Source organism: Schistocerca nitens, chromosome 5, assembly GCF_023898315.1.
Source record: "Schistocerca nitens isolate TAMUIC-IGC-003100 chromosome 5, iqSchNite1.1, whole genome shotgun sequence".
Taxonomy (NCBI): domain Eukaryota; kingdom Metazoa; phylum Arthropoda; class Insecta; order Orthoptera; family Acrididae; genus Schistocerca; species Schistocerca nitens.
The window spans coordinates 556,957,206-556,977,665 of NC_064618.1; the positions used below are offsets into that span (position 1 = coordinate 556,957,206).

General features: G+C 37.7%; 1 protein-coding gene across 4 annotated transcripts in view; it reads left to right on the forward strand.

Annotated features, from left to right (window-relative positions):
• Window positions 1-20,460, forward strand: part of LOC126259806 (DENN domain-containing protein 1A-like) — a 289,351-nt gene that overhangs the window by 130,950 nt on the left and 137,941 nt on the right. For all 4 annotated transcript variants that reach the window (XM_049956834.1, XM_049956836.1, XM_049956835.1 and 1 more), the window contains one exon: window positions 3,708-3,884. In XM_049956834.1, the coding sequence (XP_049812791.1) occupies window positions 3,708-3,884 (177 nt within the window). The remainder of the gene's footprint in view (window positions 1-3,707; window positions 3,885-20,460) is intronic.

Here is a 20,460-nt window from a genome sequence, read left to right on the forward strand (position 1 = left end):
TAGATTGGCACTCATGACCTTCTATTTATTTGTTTATAACTTTTTAATGTGTTCACCTCCCCCTTTTTTAACTTCATGTATTCAGTTTATAACTCTTTTGATGTGTACAGTGGACAACAAATCTACGTAAGTGTATTGTACTTTAGTTTCTAAAAATACAACAGCACAAATTCCTTCTGTTTAGGAAGTCAACTATGCAGCTCTGTTCCGTTTAATCTGTTTTGGACAGTAGCTCGTAGTATAACATCTTTCCCCAATGGAGTTTTAAGGAGCATTTTAGACCTAACACAATGGGTTAGGTAGAACAGCTTGGACAACTATCGTGCATTTACTAGGTTTTATCAATGAATATCCATGGCTGATGCCAGGAAATTCTTTTGAAGAAATCACATATAACCTTAATATCTTGTATACAGATGTTGACTGAAAAGTTGATGGTTTCACATCTTCTATATAGTCAATAAGTTCCCAGCAGAGCTTAAAAAGTTTTGCACATTGTATCACAGATTACTGCAATGTAGAAGCATCGCTGTACACATTCCTCAGGCATTTATAAATTCATCATGGTATGTAGTTATTTTTTCTCAAGAATTTTATCGTCAGATGATATGTTCGCTCTATGACCTATGACCACCGTTAAACAAGAAATGTTGCTTCCTTCCATGCCATAGAGATAGAAGTGGATTGGGTTGTTATGACATTACTAATCCTATCCATGTTCAGTTTCTTATCCCAACAATGCAGCCAGCTCTGCCAAGAGAAAATGTTTTCTTTTGTTTTTCTCTCGAGAATACCTCTTGGCATTGATTATTTAGATAGGTTTGTCATACGACAGATTCACTGGCTCTACTTGCTTCTTGTAACTGCTATAATTCAATTTCCACTCAGCATCATATATTTTTTTTGTGTACACTGTCTCTCCACATTCCTGTGTGTTTAACCTCACCATCCCCCTTCATTCCAGAATTTCATATTTATTTTTTCTCAAGGCAGAAAATATACCTCTCAACTGCAATTTCTTCCTATGAAACAGATTATATGTGAATAAAAGGCAATAAACTTCTGCCACATTATAAAATGTTTTTCCAAAGTGTGCACACGTATTCCACTTGCACCAGTCAATTGGAATTTGCAAAAACTCATGGAATATATGCCAAAGTCAGATTCAGTATGCTATGCAGAATTGTGTTGATTTTCTTAACAAGATCTCATAGACATGATCCATATCTAGCTTGTATAATGGTGCCTATAGAAGTGAATTGCTTGAACTTCTGGATATAATTGTATCCTGCCATTGAACTTCCTCTGAAGATACACAGCTTCAGAGCTGCCAACCAAGCAAGATGGCACAGTGTTTAGCACACTAGACTCCTATTCAGGTGGCAATAGTTCAAATTCCCATCCAGCCATCCAGATTTAGATTCTCCATGATTTCCCTGAATCACTTATGGCAAGCGCTGCTCTTTCAAAAGGGCACAGCCGATTCCCTTCCCTGATCCGAGCTTGTGGTCCATCTGTAATGTCCTTGTTGTCAACAGGACATTAAAGTCTAATCTTCCTTCTTTCTTTCCTTCAAACCTGCCCTTGAGTGGAACTTTGTTATCATTGTGCAGCAAGTGCAGTTTGTTGTCAAAATGTTACTTTCACATGTTACAGGCTCATCCCATTTCAATGGTCACTCAAAATCGGTAACTGTTCCACAACTAGCTAGTCATAATTTGTTACCTCCTTGTACGCAAGAATTCCCCATGTACATCTTCTGCTGATGCTAAACATTTCATTTACTATTGCCACAAAGGATACTAAGATATCCTTCTGAATCACTTTAAGAAATTTCACACTCACTAATAATCTTTTTATCTTCGAAGAGCAACATACAAGGGGGAGGGATACGAGAATTAAATTGCTCATTTTATATCAGTCTTTACATGTGTCACTTTTAAAGAACTTTCTAGGAATTCATGTACCTTCAGTTCATTGCCCACTTTCCATACTTCTTGTTGTCATTATTGTCATCTTTAGCCCACAGATTGTTTTAAGGCAGCTCTCCTTGATACTCTCTCCTGTCAAAGTTTCTTCATCTCCACGTAACTATTGCAATCTACATCTACTTGAAACTGCATGCTGTAGTCAAGCCGAGGACTCAATCCACATTTTTTATTCTCACACTTCTCCCTCTCATGCCATATTAACTATTCCGTGATGTATTCTTCTGTTGCTGTATATTTCAAAAGTTTGTTTTCCCTTTCTGTAGTGTTTATTGCCCACAAAATTTTATAGAACGCTACACTCAAGACAAGCACTTTCAGAAAAGTCATCCTAGCACATAAATTATATTAGATGTTAAGTTGCTGATAGGCACAATAAAAAGACTGTTGAAAAGTGAGCTTTTGGCTAACAAGGCCTTTGTCAAAATCACACACACACACACACACACACACACACACACACACACACACACACACACACACACACATTGAACTCATAACACATTGACCACAGTCTCTGGCAGCTGAAGCCAGATTCAGGATTTTGACAAAGGCCTTGTTGGTCGACAGCTCACTTTCTGACAGTATTTTTGTTGTGCCTGTCTGTTACTCAGCATCTCCACTATATAGTGAGTAGCAATTATCATTTTCATAATACTGTTACATTCCATCCTGGATTTTCTATTGTTTGGTATTAGATGTTAACTTATTTATCCCATTCATGAAAAGTTTCCATTTTATTGCCAGTCTGAAATTTATATCCTCTTTACTTCTGACATTGCCGGTTATTTTTATGCCCAAATAGAAAAACTCCTCTTCTCCTTTTAGTATCTTATTTTATGGTCTGCAATACTGATAGATCTCTGTTCTTCAGTGCGTGTCAAATCCCAAAAACATTGTAATTTGAACTTTGATAATTGCTTATCTTCACAATTCAGTATTCTCTCTTATACACCATTTGCTTTCATGGAAATTTTGCTTAGAAGATTATGTGTTACATAAATACGCTGAACTTTTCCCCCTGCTTTCACTTTGGGCAATAACTGCACATTCATGGGCCATAAGCAGAATTTCAGCATTACCTTAGTGAACCGCAAAGTACTTACTGTTCTTAAAAAAAAATCAAGGTGGTGCACTTTTAATTACATAATAAGATCCTGATCTGGAATATGCCATGACACTACTTGTCCAGGATGCATATTTTTTTAATCCATGCCTTGACATGAAGCCCACGCTGTAACCATTCCAATTTCAATATCGTGTTCAGTTACTGTTCTCCACTACTCATTTCCCTGCTATTTTGTTTACATTCTTATGATGATTGTATTTTAATAGCTGTCATGTGCATCCTCCTGCCTTCCCACCAATTTTCGAGTCCCATTACATACAAACTCTATTTGATTAAAAAAGATCCGTGTGTAGAATGAATCTTTCAGCTGATGGTCAGCCACTGTTCAGATTTGTTCGTCAGTCTGATGTCCACTGATCTGTCCATTGAAAAAATTTTAGATTTGATTTAGTGTAAATTGATAACTAGTGTATTCTAATTGATATACAGTATACGGACATGAACAAGACATTTGAATTCCATATAATCCCCCTCCCCCACTTCTTTCTTATGTTTCACTTATGTAATTTTAGTTCTTAAGTTGTAGTGTGCTTTAATTAGATATCCACCAGTATTCCAAACTTTTATTTAGTTTTACATTTTGTTCCAAGTTCATAGAAGAAAGACTTGATATGCTCAACAGTGGCCTTGGATTTTCTGATGAATTTGAAATGGAAGCGTGTAATTATTCTGGGAAGTCAAGTTCGAAACTGAAGCAGCAGTACAAAGATTGGACATCAACAATGAAAAAAGAAGGAACTGCCTTTTTCAAGACTGTCAAGAGCAAGGTAACAAGTAACTGTAACGCACAGTAATTTTATTTCCTGTTTTGTTTCGAAACTTTTATTCGTCGAAAAGAAGCAGAGTTCATGTTTTAATTATGCTGTGACTCCTTAATAAATGATAATTTTCAGTTACTATGTACACTTTTTCGTTCGTGTGTGTGTGTGTGTTAGAGAGAGAGAGAGAGAGAGAGAGAGAGAGAGAGAGAGAACATTGGATGAGTATTTTAGTTTATGTATAGCATGGTGCAAAAATTGTTTCGTATTGTCACGCCTAGTTAAATTTTGGTATTTCCACCATATGTAATTATTCATTATAATGATTGAGCTATGCTAACATCTGTACGTATAAACACCTTTAGGTATGAAGTCAAGTTTTAGATTATTGGTTCATTGGTCATGCAGTTTGTGATAAATTTTTACATGAAAGACAGACATATTTATTTGTATGTTTTAAATCTTTTTTGTCCACCTGCAATTTCAGATATTTAAATCCTCATCCTCACTGCCTTGATTTTCTTTTGCAGTTTGTTGTTATATTATTGCCATGTCTCATTCTATATCTGTATCAATAAAGTAAGTGCTTACGGCATTAACAGAATATGTGTTAATCATATTATTTTAGTAGAGTTTACAAAATAATTTGTGTTGTTAGTGTTATACCACTGAAGAAATAATCTGACCAAAAATATAAATTTTCATCCACATATGTCATGCTGTGCTGCACACTTTTTATAATCAGCAAATTAAAACAAAATTTTAGTGCACTACTAATGTAAAGTACATTATCTTTATCTTCTATCATTTCATACAAAGCATACCACAGAATACAAATAACGCATTTTTTATAAGTGTATTTTATACATATAATATTCAGGAGAATCAGTCTTCCCTTTGTGCTCAAATAACATCAACTAGGTCTATATCTGGTCGTCTAGTAGCAGGCGTGCAGGTGATTATGGGGGGTGGGGGGTTGTCTAATGCATTTTGCAGCTCCAGCATTCTTAAGTTGTGAAAATAAGAAACATTTATCAGAAGTTGAGAAATGCTTATGGAGAAAAATATTGTCAATCAGTGTGCACATTTTTTGGTGAAGTCACTTGTAGGCATTCAGGGTAAGTAGGTATCTTCTTTAATTTGACAGAACCATTACATCCTGAGGATGGTGCTGTACTTGGAACATTATATGAAAATAGAGGAGAAACTTATCATTTTTTCCTTTCATATGTTGCAGTGAAGGAACAAAAAGCTTTAATGTGAGTGGAGTAGTGTACAGTTTGGTTTGTATTAGGAATCTGTTTGAAGTCCACTGTTTTTATTGATCTACCATTAAATATGACAGACAATTTTGAAAACTATTTCCAGATGACACTAGTCTTATTTTAAAAGAAGGTAGTTTGTTTAGCAACTGTGATAGAAGGTAATATCTAATGATTTATCACAACATTATCACGAGACTATACAATCAGTGCAGTTGAATGCTGTAAAATCTAAAGAATGGAAACTTGGTTGGTTGGTTTTTATACTAAAACCAACCTTAATGTGGAGTAATGGATGTCATTTTTCCTTCTGTTATTATAACCATGTAGGTCATTCTTCCTTTTGAGCAGCTGTGGACTACTTGCATAAAACTTCATGGTGGAACAAATGTACTGTGAAGTAGAAATCGGAATGCCATACTCCTTAAACAGATGTCTAAAAGATGACCTTGGGTGTGCACCACATATTGTTCTTATAACATGTCTTTGAGAAATGATAACTTTTCCCTAAAGAAAAGTTTCCCCAGAAAATTATTCCATATGATGTTATTGGATGAAAATATGCAGATTGTCAAGTTAGTGATTTGTTGCTCCCCAAGATTTGCAATTATTCTAATTCAAAAATGAGTGTTTCCCAGTTTAAATTCTTATCAATGTGGACACACAAAAATTTTGAAGTTTCTGCCCTATTTACTATTTCCTCACCATGTGTCACACTTATCATTGGTGCAGTACCTCTAGATGTGCAGACCTGAATATGTTATGTCTTTTTAAAATTAAGGGTGAGACCACTGATAGGAAACCAATCAATGATGTGTTTAAGAATATTGTTTAACATTTTTTTTTCTGTATATATGTTTGGTTTGATGATGATATTAGTGTCACCTGCAGAAAGAACTAGTTCTGCTTGTTGTATATAGATGGTCAATCATTTACATATTTGAGGAACAATAGTGGACTTCAAATTGAGCCTTGGAGAACCCCATATGTGATTTCTCACCACTGAGAATAATGTCCTCAGACTACAATGATTGAATTACTAAGTACAACTTGCTGCATTCTTTTGGTTAGATACGATATCCATTGGTTGGCTATACCATCAATCCTACTAAAACTTCAGTTTATTTAGGAGAGTACAGTGATTCACACAGTCCAGTGCTTAAGATAGGTCACAAAAAATACCAACCACCACTATTTTATTATTTAATGCTTGTAAAATTGAGGGAGTGAACATGTAAATGGCATTCTCAGTAGAGCAACTCTTTTGAAATCCAAACTGTGGTTTGCCGAGGATATTATTGCTTTTCAAATGAAATAGTATTCCAGAATACATCACCTCCGCAAAGATTTTGGAAAATGGTGTCAGCAGTTAAACATGTTTGTAGTTGACATCTGGCCTGTCACCTTTCTTAAATAGGGCTTTGACAACAGCATATTTCAGTCTCTCTTGGAAGATGCTTTGAATTAGTGATGCATTACATATTGCAGATAGGACTGGGCCAATTATATGGGAACAAATATTTAATACTCTGTTGGAAATACTATCAAAACTAGATGAGACTTTATTTTTGAGATAATGTATAATTTTCTCAATTCCAGGAGGAGAAGTTGGTCATACATTCATATAACTGAATTTTATGGGAGTTGCTGTGATTTTTCTCTTGAACTGTTTGTCCATATACTTTCTACTATATTTAAGAAATGATTATTAAATATATTTGCTCCTGTCTTCATTTTAAGACCGATATCCATCACTATCTCTGAAATACAAAGAATTTTTACTTTCCCTTTTGAGTTTGAATTCACAGCTCAGAAAAAGGCAGCCATCAGACCACTGTTTTTAATGCAGGCTGTTGCTATAATATCTCTAAATTCTAATTCTGAAATCATTGTATATTTTCTCAATTTTGGGATTTGTTGTTGTTAGTATAAACTCATTCAGGAGAAGCTGCAGCATCATTTCAGCAAACGGTAGCCCAACATATGATTTGCACATGGGTAATAATTCGTTAGCCAATGTACAGAAAGGTTGCACTATTATACAGGTTCAGTTTTCTGTGGTCTTCCAACAGAACTGAAAAAATGTTTTTGAACCCCAAATTTTCACATCCAGTAAGTCTTCCTGGTGCTGCACACTTTCTAATTTTTAAAAGATTCTTTTCAGTAAGTCTGAAAATTTTGTTATAATATGATACGTATATGTGCATGCTCTCTCCATCATCTTGTTTTTGTATTTTCGTAGTGATGCATTCCATGACTGAATTTCTTTGCTCTGTGTGGTAACACAAAAAAAAGCAGTATTCAGCATTCTCCATGCATCTCACACATAAAGCATCTCAAATTTATTCATCACACAGAAAATTTGTGTGTAACAGTTATTTTCATGCAGAACAACTTCCACTTTCTGCAAGAAATTGTCAATAATTGTGCATCCACTTCAACATTTAATGGGTGGAATTAATTTACTGATGAGTTCATTGACTTCTGAATTAAGAAATTAATTCAGAATTAAAATGATGTGGGACATTGCTTACCATGATATAGGTTGTGTCTATATCTACACCTATATATTTTCATATAAATTAATAGAGGGAAACATTCCATGTGGGAAAATATATCTAATATATCTAATATATCTCTATATATATTTTTTCATATACATATACAACTCTGCCAGTTACTGTATTGTGGTTAGTGAAGGATTCTTTTCACTGTTTACCTCAAATACTGGTACTCGAAATTTACCCAGTAGGTGTTGCTAGCACAATGTAGCCTGTTGTCCAGTAATTCGCATTAAAGTTTTTTGAGTTCATCTGATACATATTTACACGTCATAGCAACTAGGAGATCAAGTACACTGACTCGCATACATTGTGTATGCTGTCTCAAAGTGTCAGTTGCCGCAAATGGAACCTGTACATAGTACTATGCTGCCTTGGATTTATGTGATAAAAGTGTTTGGGCTTCCAAAAGGAAGAAGAATAAGACATATATGAAGTTGTTTTATTATTCCTTAGGGAACATTCCATAGGTAAATTATTTTTTTAAAATACTAGTTCTAGAAAAGTGTTTTGCCTTTTATTTTGTGACACAATGACTACTTGAAAAACATATCTATTTGATGCATTTCCATGAGCAGAAGAAACAATGGCGGATTTCATAATATCTTTTAGTTTATCATCTCCTCTCCTCAACTGTTTTTACATGCTGGTCTTTTTAATGGCAGTTGTTTTTTGTCTACTGTTATAGGCTGTTTCATAAATAGTCCAAGACATCGGAGAAACAGCAAACTCCTAACAATCGCTTTCTAAATCATTTGAAGAGAGTAAACATTGCTGTAAGTGCAGCAATCAGTTCAAGATGCCTCCAGCTTCTTCCGGGGAAATCGGGAAAATAACAACTCTTTCAAAAAACTAAAAAATAACTCTTTGAGATAATACAAATTTAAGCAAAGTATAATGAGTATGTTCGTCTGATAAAGCTACTGCACTTTGCCGTATCTTCAATGCAGAAAGTTCATGAGATATCTTTCCAGACAGACTAAAAGCGGCTTTTTGTCAACTTCTTTTAAGAAAGAGAGTAGGGCAAATATTACTGTCTACTCATTTCACTACTAAATCCTTCTCAGAATTTTGTAAAAGGTAATGTATTTAAGAATGGTGGAGGATATCTGCAAATAAAAGATGCTCATTCTATCACAATTTAGATTCTGGAAAAGCCTTTTGACTGAGCATGCCGTCGACCATTTCACTGACTATATTAAAATATCTGAATGGCAGAATTTTGCATGGCAGGTATTTTTTTAGTCTAAGGCAATAGACTGTACAAATTGCAACATTTTTAGGAGAAGCTTAAAATGTTTTATATTTAATGCCTTATATTTTACTGATAGGTAGTAAACAGTCACTTTCAATAGTTCCTGCCATTTTCATGATGAATCTTCTGACTGGGATCAGATTGCTACTGATGTTGCACATGGTTCAGTTATAGGGCCATTCCTGTTCTCGTTATACAGGGTTATCCATTTATCTGATGACCTACTGTGCGGCGCAGTAGAGGCCAGGCAGTGAGTGCTCCTTTGCCCAGCGGTTAGATGCTGTGTCGCCTGTCTACTACTGCGGTACGACATGCCTACATTTAAAATATAAGCAAATAAATTTTGTACTCACCCATGTGATGCAAGGGGATACTGGAACTGCTGGCCACTATTTTCCACACATTTCCGACAATTGTTAATCACATAATATAATTCTCTGAGATATTGAATTAATTGATTCATGGATATTTTCCCCGAGTTCCTCTGTAGAGTGAGGATTCATTGTGTACACTTTGGCCTTCAGTGCACCCCACAAGTAGAAATTACACGGAGTTACATCAGGACTTCTAGCAGGCCAGATATTGTTACTAATCACTCGAACACATCGTGAATTGCGTGTGAAGAAACATTGGCCATATGAGCCCTATGCCGAATACTGTTAAAAAAATAGGAAGCTTCGTTCTTTCGCTCAGTTCATTAAAAAATGGTCGCAAAATGTTTTGCACGTATCTTTCACTTGTAACTGTGTCATTAAAAAAAATTGGACCTGTTATTCTGTCACCACTAACTGCACACCACATCCCTGTTTTCTAATCATGAAGGGGTTCCTCATGAAGCACAGCAGATCTACCTGCACTCCAATGTCAGCAGTTTCGGGAATTAACATACCCGTGTAAATGGCACCAAGCCTCATCTGAAAACAGAATGAGGTAAGGATCCATTTTACCATCATGAACTTGTTTTAAAACCCATTTGCAAAACTTAAAACCCTGTGTGCAGGATCACCAGATCAAAGTTTTTGTACTACTGATACTTTATAGGACTTTAGCCCAATCATCTTAGCACCTTTTTGTACAGAGGTGCACGATATTTGTATTTGCTGTGAAAGACGTCTAAAAAACCTTTTATGGTAATTTTCCAGGTGGTATGCAATGTCATTGAGACAAGCTTCTGTGAGCACTGTACATCATTGTTTGTGTTTCTTGTCTTGAACACTTCCTGTTTCATGAAATTCATTCATTAATTTGTGAACTGCATCATGATTCGGTACTCGTGAACACCTGGTAACTACTGTTCAAACAGTCTCTGAACAGTACGAGCGGTCTTTGTATGCACATGAAAATCATCAATAAACTCTCATTGTAGAATTGAATAATTCACTCTTGCCATTTTTGTGCTCACAAACTTCACTGTTACACCCGTGACGCCTGTTTCACTACTTGAATGACACTGGCCAACAAGGTGCGTATGTCTGTATGGCCTCCAGGCTTTAACAAAAAAAAAAGGGGGGGGGAGGTGGAGGGGGGCAAAGTGTGGTTCCGCGGGACCCTTTCAACTGCCGTGTGCGGCTTCTGTGGTCAGCCCCGTAATACCCCGGGCAGGTGTTGTCAGATAAATGGAGCATCCTGTATGTAAATGACCTTACATCTTGCACTGATCCATAAGAATCAGTGCTCTTTGTTAGTGATAATCAAGTTCTTTAAAGCTGCAACACTAGAAGGAGCAATAAAAGAATATTACGATTGATTAATTCTCTGTAAACTATCTGTGGCTTGATTTGAGGAGGGAAGAAATAAAGCAGTTTATTCAATTCTGTACAAGGCATGATGCATCATCAATAATAGTGTCACATGGGAAAAAGTGTGCATGAAAAACTGATGGTTAAAGATCATGTAATGTCCTTTGATCAGAACTTGAATTGGGATTTACGTACTATAGTTCTTCTCAAAGTGCTTGAGCTTTACGTTTGCACTATGTATAAAGACTGATTTTGGTGATGACCATTAGAAAACTAGCTTGCTTTGCAAATTTCTGTACACTGATGTCACATGGAATAATTTTCTGGGGCAACTCCACATGTGGACACGAAGTATTCATTGCACATAAATATTTTGTAAGCATAATATCTGGTGTACATCCTTTAATTTCATGCAGGCAACACTTTAAAAAGCTTAGACATACTGACAACCACCTCAATAAATTTATATTCTTGTGAAATTTGTTGCAAAGAATCAGGCACAATTTCAAACTAATAATAGCATTCGTAACTATTAGAGTGGCAACAAAAATGGCCTCCATACTCACAACGTAAACTTCCCCTCGCACAAAAAATAGTGAAGCATGCTGCCACAAAAATATATGACCACCTACCAAGTGAATTAAAAGTGCTGGTACATAATGAAAGTTCTCAAAATGAGTCAAAATCTCAAGTACTTGACAACTGCTTTAACTCCATAGATTAGTTTCTGGATGACATTTTAGCAGATGGCCCAGGAGCAGCTGCTCACGTTCTTCGTTTTATCCACTCGACAAACCTGTCTAAGGACATTTGATTATGCTGTTTCCTTTTAATCCCTTGCCTGTTAATGTGCCTTTTATAGTGTTGTCCTTTTAGTTGCTGTTTTAACCTTGTGCCTTGCAGTACATTCATAACTTAGTCTGGGCGCTAATGACCACTGCAGTTGTGCGCCCTAAAACGACAAAAAAAAAAAATTAGTTCATAATACCTGTATCACAGTTAATACAAATTACTTCCTCTGTCTTTATGAGGTGGTAATACAGGAAGTGCTGGAGAGGTAGTATTTCTGCTGACTACTGCCAGCACTGTTAGTTGTCATTAATCGTGTCCGGTATTGCTCTGTCAGGCAGAAACAGATAAAGTTGTATTAACTACCATGATAAATCTTTCACTGTGAAACACAGTGTATGCTGTTGTGAAAGTTTCTGACATATTATAACCATATGCTGGACTGGGATATATTACAACTGTCTAGTGGGCTAGAATGTATTACAATTGTCTGCTCGACTGGGACACAAACTAGGACTCTGTTAGTTTGCAGGCAGTGCCACCTACCAATAAACTATCCTGGAATGACCCAGATACCTTAATTTAACTTTGTGCTTTCTTATAATGATGTCATGTGTTTATACTGAATAGGTGAAAATGTGTGGTGAGAAAACAGTCTCAGAACATGACATTTACACCGAAACATTAAGTTCGGCCAAGGTGGCATACTTACTTATTAAACACAGACTCACAATAGATTTATTCACCAATTAAATCTTTGTCAACAATCCATTGCAGTTTGAGTGTATGAGAAACATTAAAAAATATAATACTAGAGTAAAAATCTTCTGCATGTCCCGGTAGTTTATGTAATTTTAACACTGGAAGTAGTAAATAGGAAGTAGTAAATAGGAAGTAGTAAATAGGAAGTAGTAAATAGGAAGTAGTAAATAAAAAGTAGTAACTAAAAAGCTATAAACCTCTTTCATAATCTGCCCGTGGAAACAAAATGTCTGATAGACGGTAAAAGTCTCTCCTTCTGTATCATACACTGAGGTGTGTTCAACAAGTACTGCAACACATATTTTTCTCCAACAATTTCAGTTGACAAAATGTAGGATCTGCTGTGGGACATCACGAAATACTCTCACTTCAGCCCCTATTGTTTCATGAAGTTCTGATACGTGGTGGCACTATACGCAGCCTTCGAAATGGGGTCTATAATGGAGGTGTGTTCCAAGCAGAGCGCTTTCGTCGAGTTTCTTTACCAGAGATTCATATGCACCAGCAGAATGTCTACAGAGACCTGCCAGCGAACAAAGCATGTTGAGGTGTGTGTCAATATTGCTACAAGGTCACACAATCCTGTTCGATCTCCTCTGTGATGGCCAGCCACACACAGCTGTGACACCTGCAAAGTTTTAATGTGCAGACACTCTCATTCACAATGATTGACAGATCACAATCAGACATTTCGCTGCACAACTGTATGTCTCTGTTGGTAGTGCTGACACAATCGTCCACCAGTGGAGTATTCAGTGGTGTGTGTCTGTTCAGTTTCTTGCCGCCTAACAGAAGACCATAAGGTGCAATGAAGGACCACCTGTGTAGAATTGTTTGTGTGTTTTGTTTGTGCATTACAGGGCTGATCATGACAATTTTTTGTCGATCATCATCACAGACAATGAAACATGGGTTCATCACTTCGAACTAGAAACAATACGGCAATCGTGGAGTGGCACAATGCTGCCTCTCCACTGAAGGAAAAGTTTGAAACCGGATCCTCAGCTGATAGTCATGGCGACAGTCTTCGGGGACTTTGAAAGGGTTATTCTATTTGATGTCCTCCAAAAATGCAAACTAACTTCTCCTCCTCTATGATGAAGCAAGGCCTTACACAAACCTGCACATCAGAGGGGAGCTGACGAAACTTCATTGGACTGTTCTTTCTGACCTAACCTACAGTCCAGAACTCGCACCTTCCAGACTCCTTCCCTTTGGCCCAATGATGGGCTCACTCCTTGGGAAACAGTGTATGGGTGATGGGGAGGTTATTGATGCAGTAAGACATTGGTTCCAACATTGACCAGTAGAGTGGTACCATGTGGGCATACAGGCCTTTGCCGTAAGGTGGCGTAAGACAGTCACATTGGACAGAGATTAAGTTGAAAAATAGGGTTTTGTAGCCAAAAGAGTGGGAATAACTTGATGTACTAAAATCCTAAATAAAAACAGACAGCTTTCAAAAAAAAGCATTACTTATTGAACACCCCTTGTAATTCTTGAGTAGAAATAAAAAGTCAGTTCCAAACCTGTAACTCTTTAGCATGTAGCCGCATTAGGTTGGCTTTTTGCCTGTTCCATGGATCATGTTCACAACAGCCCACTGTAACTCCTCATGATATAAAATGTGTCAACAGATTTACAAATAAGATACATTTTCTCTATGAAATGCTTGTCAGTTACATATACATTTTTTAATCTTAGTTTACAACAAAATTTGATAAATGTAATGAACCACGTACATGTCCTATATGGAATTATTTCCATATTGTGTGCTTAATTGCATACCTCTGTATTATCTTACTTTTATCAACGTGCAAAATGAGATGACACTAAGATTTAGAATATTTAGCAATTCTAAAGACAGTTCTAACATGAATGGACTTTTGCTGTTTGCATCAGCAGAAGGTGTCTTAGTTACTGCACGATATTGTGGGGACTCGAGGAATTAAAAAATTTGGATGTACAAGATTTCCTTACTGTCATTACAGTCCTAATGCAACACCATTTGATTTAAATATCTTTGGTAAACTTAACAAATCACTTTGCAGAGTGACATTTGCAGCTGACAATAGTCTTGTGGTCTGTGGCAAACTACACTTCCACTGGTTCAGAGTTCTACCATGTACGTCCAACTCTCAGGATCACATGAGGCACTGTAAATGAGTTTTAGGCAAAATAAGAAGAAACTTTGCTTTTGAAGGCTGCTCTACAATTTTATATAAGTATTGGAATTTTAGAATTAAATCTGATTTTTCCAACAGTGTTTTCTTTGGTGGTAGTCACATTGTTACATGTGTGGTGCTGGTTACCTCCAGAATTGTAAATGTAAACTGCTCTAAATTTGCTGCCCTGTACTCAAAGACAATAAAGAGGTTGTGTGTGCGGACTCCAAGAAATAGAATGTAGCTGGTGCCTGAATGTATGACACTTCAGGTGTAATTGACATGGAGGGGACTTACTTGACTTTATACTTGTGTATAATTTTACTAAATGATACCTGTTATGTTCAACAGAAGATTGTCTGCAAGTAAGCTTTCAGCCAAAAAGGCCTTCATCAGAAATACATACGCACACGTGTGCGCACGCGATCGTAGTCTCCAGCTGCTGAGGCTAGAGCTGGCCTCAGCAGCCAGAGACTGTGGTCGCACGTGCGTCTGTGTGTGTTTGTATTTGTGTTTTTGTGTTGTGTTGTCTATTTCTGATGAAAGCCTTTTTGGTCAAAAGCTTACTTCCTGACAGTCTTTCTGTTGTGCCTATCTGTGCCTCAAATTTGTACTTGCTGTATTGCTAACAGTTTTATTATGATAAATTATGTCAGGAACATGCTCAAGTATGTAGAGCAATGCTGTTGAAATAAAACAGGCAACAAGTACTCTGAATAGGTGCAGCAGTAAGTGATCTGTGGACCACAATAGTTTAAATACATTTTTTATCAGGATGTGAATAACATCTGAAACAGGAAGTAATCTCTCTTTCACAACAAAAACTCCATAGAACACAATGAAGAAGGGCTACTAGATCTGTGACCCACAGTTTCCCCTTCCTCTGTTCATTCACTCCCTCCCAATCCATACCTCCATGTCGTCATTGGGTGCTGCAGGAACTCATTGGTGCCAGTGTCCATGTCATGTTTCATCCTGTGCACCTGCTACCTCTCATCCTGATGTTCCTATCCTGTGCTCCTGCTGCCTCCCTCCCCAACCACTCTCTAGCTCAAAAAAGGATTTGTCCAAAAGCTATTGAAGTTCCACATAGAGGAGGTGTTTAGTTATGGACAAGCATATTTAAAGTACATTTAAAAGCAGAGTAAGCCATCCAAGCCATTGGACAAGATCCTTCTACAGGCTGAGAGAGAGAGAGAGAGAGAGAGAGAGAGAGAGAGAGAGAGCAGCATTGGAAAGCTGTGCTTCAGGGAAAATAAGAGGAACAAGAAGCAGAGAAGGGGAAAGGACTATGCACTTTCATTGGGGAGAGAGCAGGTGTATGTGAGCTGGAGTGGAGGCAGGGAAGGGGATAGAGGCAGCTGGAAACAGGAGACTAGTGAAGGTTGAGGCCCGGGGGTTATGGGAACAAATGATATGTTGTAAGGAGAGTTCTCACCAGTTCAGTTTAGACAAGCTGGTGCTGATGGAAAGAATCCAGATGTTTGAAGTCAAGCACATCATATTGTATAGCATGCTCAGCAACTCGGTGGTCCAGCCACCCTGGGTCATAGTTTGACAGTGGCCATTCATGTGGACAGCCAGCTTGTTAGTGGTATGCCTGCATAGAAATACACACTTTGTGGGTAGACCGTATGCATGCTTTCCCACATGCTCCTGCCTTTGACATGGTAGGAGAAGCCTGTGACAGGACTGGAGTAGTTGCTGATGAGAGATGTATGAGACAGGTCTTCCATATAGGATCACTGCAGGGATATGAGCCATGGAGCAAGGAACTGGGAGCAGGGGTCAAATAGGAACAGACAAGGATATTGTGTAGAATGGGTGAGTGACAGTATACCACTGTGGGAGGGGTGGAGAAAATGGTGGGGAGGATATTTATCATTTAAGAGCACAACTGAGGGTAATCAAAACCCTAGCAGAGTACATGATTATATGATTCAGTTCCTCCAGTCCTGGGTGGCACTGAGCCGGAATGTAATTTGTGGCTTGTCAGTGGTCTGGACAATGTGGGCAACAGTCAGCATATTTGGAAAGAGACAACATTTGTATGTTTGCTGTGGGCGAGGGTGTCATCCATGAAGTGGAGGTCAACATCAAAAATTCATATTTACCTGCTGGGCAGGTCTGAGATCAGACACTTTTACCTTGAACTTTACAGGGTGCTCTTTTTAAGAAAAAATGAAAATACTATTCTGCTTTTGCCATATCCAGGGAATATAAGAATTGTCGGCATTTAACCTTTAGTGATCAGATGAAACTTTGTCAAAGGATGGGATACTTTATGTGTAAGGATGTTATAAAACTGATTTTACCAGATTGAGTGCTTACATATATGGAGGGTTTAGAAAACTAACCGTGTTAAACCTGAGTTTCTAGTCCAGATTTTCATGTGATGTAGCAGTTAGTAGGTGATAATATAAAAGGCTTGAGGGATTGCTTTATGGGGAACAATATTTAATGTAGGAGGAGGAGGAGGAGGAGGAGGAGGAGGAGGAGGAGGAGGAGGTGGTGGTTATTGTTTAACATCCATCGACAGTGGGGTCATTAGAGACAGAGCACAAGCTCAGATTAGGGAAGTAGGGGAAGGAAATCAGCTGAGCCCTTTCAAAGAAACCATCTCTGCATTTGCCTGACTGATTTAGGAAAATCACAGAAAACCTAAATCAGGATGGTTGGTTGTGGGTTAGCACAGTCGTCCTCCCGAATGTGAATCCAGTGTGCTAACCACTGTGCTACTCCACAGTGTAAATAGTGTGGTGTGTTGATGTCTGTTACCTTCTACGGTAAATGAATTTTTGGTCACAAATAGGTTGTCGGGCTGCTAATAACCAGTAATGACTTTGTATTTGAGGATTCTGATGCCACATGATCAACATGTGAAATTATCTTGTTCATTTTCAGCTCTGATATCCAAAGACAATTGGACCTGCACTGAAACTGCTATGAGCATGGATACACCATGTTTTAGTACTGTTAACACGTCTCGCCAAACTCTTTACGCCTGACAGGCTAATGTACTATTGGAGGGTTTATCTGAGACTCTTCTACTGAGTGTGCTTCTGGGAAACAGATTTTCTGTCTAGGATGAGGAAATATTGGAAAAAGCTTGACTAAGGAAATGGGGACAATGAATTCAGTCACTGAGGCAAACCTTTATGCTTGGATGTTTAAGTAGATTGTCAAAATAGACAGTAACATGGATCTTAGAAACCCACCTATGTTGGATAGACAACACATTTTTTCAATAAAGATGAAAAATGGTACAGTAAGTAAACACAGAGAGAAAGTTACTTAGAATGGTAAGTCCACAATGGAATAACAATAATATGGAAAGCGTGCATTTTTACTCACCACATAGATTAGGCATTGAGTTACAGATGGGAAGAATGAAAAGATTACTAGAAATATTTACGCTTTTGGACAAAGTCGTTTCTCAGAAGTAGAACTCTCACACATTCACACAACAACTTACACACATTTTGATACTAGAAATATTGAAGCTTTTGGACACAGTCTTTCCTCAAAAGGAGAACTCACACAGTCACACAACAACTACTTATACACAACTATTTGACAGCTAGTGATGAAATGTGGTGACACTGTGAGATAGTGGATATCTTTTTACTCTCTTGGCATGAGAAAATGAACCATTCATCTGTGTGCTCTTATAAGTGGTGTAGACATTACTAAAAGTAAGAACTTTCAGGCTTTCAGTTTCTCTTGATATTTGTGCTGAGAGAATAATTCTCAGAATTATAGATCTTTGTGTCCAAAGCATTATAACGAGGACCTTGGGTCCAAAGGCACATTATTTCGACAAGCAACCACTTCGCTATCTTTCAAATATACTGATAACTGATTGCAGATGGATGACCCATGCTCCATTGTACCCACCGTTTGAGTTATCTGGCAGTCCATTGTTACTCTGTCAAAGAGTGCATTCATCATAAATCTTACTTTCCTAGGAATGTCGGAAATACTATACAGAACCTCACTTATTAAATTTGTTAAGAATGCGTTTGAATTAAAAACAAAGTTTTCAATAAAACAATGACTCACATTCATCTGCAACCTGTGTCACAACACCATAATATCAAATTTAAGATTTTGCTTATTGTGGGAGAAGGGGGGGGAGTATAATCAAGTAGAAACTTAGGCACCAATGTATTTATTGGAAGAAATATTATATGAGGGTCTCCTCAAAGTTTGTTGGTACTGTTGTTGTTATGTGAATAGGATACACCATTTCATTTGAAACAGAAGTCTGAATTATTTCAGTTCACAGAATAAATGACAATAAGCATCAGTGGATAAAATAGTGAAACAGGATTTTCTGAAAGCTAGTAAGTAGATTTGCACAAATGACCATGCTTCAAAGTTTTATTTTTTTATGTTGTATTTTACTTTGTTTTTAATTATTGGCCTTAAAGCCACACAGCCATATACATAAATGCACCCGAATTACATACAACTTGTATACCTAACAAAACTAAATTGGTAAATCGAATAATAATGTTGAAGACATAAAGCAAATCCAAAAACAGCATGAAGCAAAGGCAAAAACAAAGTGAAATAACATACTGGGCTTACACAAAATTATTTAGTTTATGTGAGGTAGTTCATATTTCTCTTTTACCTTTTGTTAGGAAGGAGTAAAGTTCATTATACATAACAAAGTTTATGGTTGCTAATAATGCTGACAGATGCTCAATGGTGTTTCTTACAACATTCCTTAACAGCCTTCAAGTTAGATTCCAACAGTAGATACATCCAAATTATATGTAATTTTTGCGTCTTCCACTTTACCATATTCATGAAGTGGAGACGTTGCTACACTCGTGCAGTGAAAGTATTGTGCAAAACAGCACCTTTAATTAAGCATGGGATCCTGGGTGAAATTTTAAATTTAGAGCTTACTCATGCAGAATTTCGATAAGCATTATTTCAGATGCAGGAAACATTGACAAAATTGTACACATATATAAAACGTGTGTGTGTGTGTGTGTGTGTGTGTGTGTGTGTGTGTGTACGTGTACACGCGCGTGCGTGTTTGTTCCTCATCTCCTCATAAACCACAGGATTAATTTCCAACAAATTTGGTGTGCATACAGTTTCATACTACTTATTATCTGGAGGGAAGTACTGAACGAGTAAGAATCACCAGTCTTCCATAGGGGTGGGTTGGTAACCCCTGACATCAAGGTAGCCCTTCATGACTGACATGTTGTTTGGCTGGTATCAGTATGCATTCTAGAGATGAAGTGTGCAGATGGGCTCAACTGAGCAGAGAGAGAGAGAGAGAGAGAGAGAGAGAGAGAGAGAGAGAGAGAGAGAGAGGGGGGGGGGGGAGGATGAGAGGGGCAGAGTAAAGGGTTGAAGGGGGGATGAACAGATAGGTTGGGGGGAGAGAGGGGGGAGGGGGAGAGAGGGGGGGGGGGAATGGATAGAGCGAGGAGGGGGAGGGCAGCACAGACAAAGGGAAGAGCTTGAACTTCAACCATACTCTGGTAACTGTAAATTTTCATGTACACGTGAGGCCATGATACCAAGGTCTAGATGGTGGCACTGGTGTTATTTGTGTGTGGTAATTTACTTTGTCGTAGAAGCCTGCCATTCTCTATCCCACTCGTACTGAATCCTCTTCATGTAAACTAATTAGAGCCTCCACCAACGTGTGTGTGTGTGTGTGTGTGTGTGTGTGTGTGTGTGTGTGTGTGTGTACTAAGGTGACAAGGCATGGGATTATGATGTGCACATATACAGATGGCAGTAGTAGTGTGCATTTAATGTATAAAAGGACAGTGCAGTGGCAGATCTGTTATTCTTAGTCATGTGAAAAAAGTTTCTGATGTTGTTATGACTGCACTAGAGAATTAACAGACTTTGGACTTAGAATGTCCCATGCATCTAGTTCCAACTATTATTCCATCTCAGAAATTGTTCGGAAATTCAGTATTCAGAGATCCACAATGTCAAGAGTGGGCCGAGAATGCCAAATTTCAGACATTATCTCTCACCACAGACAATGCAGTGGCTGATGGCGTTCACT